General features: G+C 35.2%; 1 protein-coding gene across 1 annotated transcript; it reads right to left on the bottom strand.

Moving 5' to 3' along the window:
• Nucleotides 1–527: 527 nt before the first annotated feature.
• LOC118057300 (protein LIGHT-DEPENDENT SHORT HYPOCOTYLS 4) lies at nucleotides 528–1,944 on the bottom strand. Its single transcript, XM_035069838.2, has one exon. It carries the CDS (start codon nucleotides 1,299–1,301, stop codon nucleotides 690–692), a length of 612 nt encoding a protein of 203 aa, XP_034925729.1. The 5' UTR covers nucleotides 1,302–1,944; the 3' UTR covers nucleotides 528–689.
• Between the last annotated feature and the right edge of the window lie 2,254 nt (nucleotides 1,945–4,198).

Here is a 4,198-nt window from a genome sequence, read left to right as displayed (position 1 = left end):
AAAGCAATAACAGGAAGCAGGAGGAAAAGCAAACACTAACAGAGTCTATAGAATATAATACCATTTATATGTAAAAATACGTATATTATGAAGGCACTGCTTGACAAGCTGACACAATTCCTTTTTAGTGCCTGAATGATTTGCCAAAACGAGCATACCTAAATATTACTTGACAAATCTGACACGAACCTTTTTTATTGTCTGAATGATTTGCCAATACCTCAGTATTATTATAAAACCCTAAATAAAAAGAGAAAAAGAAAGAAAAAAAGTGGAGAAAAGATACATAACTAGATTTCCAAATCAATTCCAGTAGTACTACTTGTCATAAAGCCTCTTCTATGAAAATTGGATGCCGAGTCACAGACATATTTTAGTAGCTACTGCTCATGATCTCACTACTAATAGCTAGGAACCAAAATCCCTGTATTATCCAACAATGCAATCTGACTACCTTAGCAATGGTTCCTTAAACCCAACATCCGATATTACACATGCGATGCAACAAATTAATTAACGACACAAAATGAAATACCCTTAGCTAGATGGGAAATTCATCACTCATAGCAAACATACTTTTAAGAGATCGTCATCAAGTTGTAATGAGTTATGTAATATACTCATTGATCTTTTTTCTTTTAAAATCCAAATTTCAAATAGCTAGATTACGACAGTAGCTTAATTTTTTCTTACTGATAATTCTCACTTGCACTAGTAGTACTCTCTGGTGGTGCTTGTGGTGGCATCAGTGAAGCAGGATTCTGCTGCTGTGGTGGTCTCTTTCTCTTCTTCTTCTCGTAGCTAATCCCTCTCGCTTTAGACTGCGAGTCCCTAACTTCACGTAGATAAAGCCTAACAGCACGAGCCCCAAAAGGGTTGTTCTCAGGCTTGCCTCCGTGCTCTTCAAAGGCAGCACGGAGACGGCCAATGAGTGCATCGAGGCTTCCCCAGGCCTGGCGGAGCGGGCATGGGCACGGTGCAGGCGGGTTCGGGTGGCCAAAGAAGGGGCAGAGTTGGGTGTGGACTTTGGTTTTTCCAAACTGATCAAGGTAACGCAAGAACTCGAGGACGTGGGCTCCACTGCACCGGGAGAGTGAGAGCGGGGGACGGTGGTTCCGGAGGTATTGCCCAAAGGTGTTCCAGTCTCGCCGCTTCTGGTTCTCATAGCGGCTGAGAGTGGTGGGGGAGGTGGTGGTGGTGAGGGAGGAGGAAGAGGAGGGGGAGGCCGTGTTGGTGGTGGCGAGGGGGAGTGTGATTATTGGGTTTGTTGTGGTATTGTTGAAATCTTGAACAGAATCCATGTGTTTAATTTGGCTTAATTTCTAGGCAGCGTTAATCAAGGTCTTTACTAATAACTATCTTGAAGTACTGGAAAAGATGGTGTTTTTTTACTAGAAGATTTCAACAGGAACTTGATGATCCCATGAGAAATAGATATATGGATAGGTCCACATAGACTGAATTAAGGTATAGTACTGTTAATTCTCACTTCTCAGTGCAAGAAAGAGGTGTGAGATGTGGATGAAGGGGGTTTCAATAAGTGTTGTTGAGATATCAAGAAGATTGATAGCTTAAAAGGGGTTTGGTATGTCAAAGATGTACGAGCTTCGTATATCTAGGGTTCAAGAACGCCATGACTATGAAAACCACTACTCTCCATGAGAGAGCTAGGGAGGAAAGATAGTAGTGGTGAGATTTTGGAGGTGGAGAGGTGATGATATATAGGGTAAAGAAACAGCAGCTACTGATCTTCTTTAAGTGGTTTTGAGGATTCTTTTTTAATCTATTGTTTACCAATCCTAGAAACCTTATGAAAGGCTGATGATGATGGTAGGCTTTTGCTAACTTTGTAATCTGAAGACATCTGTGAATTTCAGCGGATATTTTTCCCTTAAAAGGGCGAAGCAAGTTCCAAACAACCTAGCCAAGCTAGTCCTACAGAGAGAGATGGGTGGGCGGTAAAAGCAAATGGGTAAGTGGCAGGAGCCAGTTTTAGGGCTTTTGTGGAAATGTAAAGAGGTTGACAGTGAAAGGCAGAGATGGAGAGGGAAGAGAGAGAGAGATGGTGGGATGGAGACAGGAAAAAGGCACTGGGTTAAAAAAATATACAAAGGAATAACATGATTTTGTTTCTTCACACCCTTTTGTATTGATTGACAAGACCTTTTTGCCAATGACCATATTGCCCTCCACTGATTTCTTTTCAGGAACATCTTGCATCTCAAATTTTCAAAATTGACAGCATGGGTCCTATATATATGTCAACTACAGTTGCTTAGCACAGTGCTTCTCCACTGTAGCAGTAAGATCAAGCTTTCTCCCGTCTTTCTTTTTTGAACAAACCTGCCTGAATCCCTCCTTGGACCTTGCAGCGGTGGTCGTGTGGCTTCGCTTAGCACCTCAAGCTAGCTCTCTACGCACAGAACTGTCGGAGGGACGGAGTTGTCTATCAGCATGCCACACCAGAAAAGATAGTTGCTGCAGTGCTGATTCCAGAAGGCGTTTGTTATTGTGTTTGGACTTTGGAATAGTGTTTAGATGTATTTGAGTTTTAAAAAAATACTAAATTGTTGTCTTTTTAGTGTTCTTTTAATAATTTTGATGTTTTAATTTTAAAAATAAAAAAATATTTACATCACAAAGCCATGGTGTCATTGTAATTGTTAGAGTAAACTATATTTCTATACTTCAACATTTATTAATTTTCCACTTCTATTTGTATAGTTTGAAATTTTCTGTGTTATCAATTTTCTGTGTTACCCCTTGATATTTTAACAAGGGCTTGTTTTTTATATTTGGAACTATGTTGGAATGTATTTAGCTTGAAAATATTAAATTTATATTTGTTTAATGTTTTTTGATAATTTTGATGTGTTAATATAAAAAATAATAAAATTAAAAAAATATTTTAATATATTTTTAAATAAAAAATTATTTTAAAAAATGTATACACCATACTACCAAATAAACACTATGTGTGAATACAGTGGTGATAGACATGGTGTCTTTGAGTAAACTATATATATTTTTATACTTCTAGATTTATTAATTTTCTACTTCTATTTCTATAGTTTAAAATTTTCCTGTGTTACCCCTGTTATCTTAACATGTTTAAATTTTATTTTTTACTACTAATTAACTAACTAAAAAAAGCTATTTTCTCTTCTTCTTCTCTCTCTCTCTCTCACACACACACACAATATACATACATACATACATACATACATACATATATATATATTATAATATAATATGTCACAAAAAACATGCGAAAACATTTTAAAAAAAAAACTCAAACCCAAATTTGAAAAGTAAAAGTTTTAATATTTAGAGATAGCATTGAAACTGTTAAAAAAAAAACTATGAAGATTAAAAAAAAAGAGAGAAATCCGAATAGAAGAGGGATATTGATATAAAACTGAAGTTTTTTTTTTTTTTTTTTTTTGAAATGGAAAGAAAAAAACTCATCACTAAACCAGGCATCTCCACGTGTATTAAAATTTGCTGCCTAGCTATGCTATCTTGCTAGCTAGGCTGAGCATACTTGTGTAAATCTTTTAGCCATGTGCCTGTTTCCATCCTACCGCCCTTTTGTTGCGAGGGTAGAAAAGTAGAGAGTCACTAGCTTCTACAGTTCTTTGTCCAGACAGACAAATTGTTAAAATTATTGATTCATACGTTTTCTGGTAAATAATTATATGTTATCTGTACCGTTTCCCTTTATAAAAAACTGAACGTGAACTAGCATTTTTTTTACCCTTAAAAAACAATGTACTTTGCTTGTGAAATTCCGTTCCTTTAATTAATTAATTGTATACATTAATTTCACATGAATGGTATTAAAAATTCAAAGAGGGATTGGATTTTACTTATAATCCTTGCTCATTTTAATTTAAAATTGACTCCAGTCCTTCTACTCTTGTTTAATTCTCAATGTTTTGATTTGAAGTATTGATTTTTATTTTTTTTCTATTAACTAAACACTAGATTAACAATAACTCATCCAACATTTCTCTTTTTAATCCTTTCACTCCACTCCCTTCATCATTTTTATTCATCTCTATATATTGACAAATATAAAGTTATGATTTTGCTTGAATATTTGATGCTCATAGATAACAATTATAAGATTTTAGTAATGCAATGCATTATGTTTTTTAATTGAAAATATTCTAATTAAAATAATATTTTTTTTATT

Source organism: Populus alba, chromosome 8 (assembly GCF_005239225.2).
Source record: "Populus alba chromosome 8, ASM523922v2, whole genome shotgun sequence".
In the NCBI taxonomy this organism is placed as follows: Eukaryota; Viridiplantae; Streptophyta; class Magnoliopsida; order Malpighiales; family Salicaceae; genus Populus; species Populus alba.
Note: the sequence above shows the minus strand (reverse complement) of the source record. Positions and strands in the feature narration are given on the sequence as shown.

Coding starts and splice junctions, on each gene's coding strand:
- LOC118057300 (XM_035069838.2), bottom strand. CDS start 1,301: ATGGATTCTGTTCAAGATTTCAACAATACCACAACAAACCCAATAATC.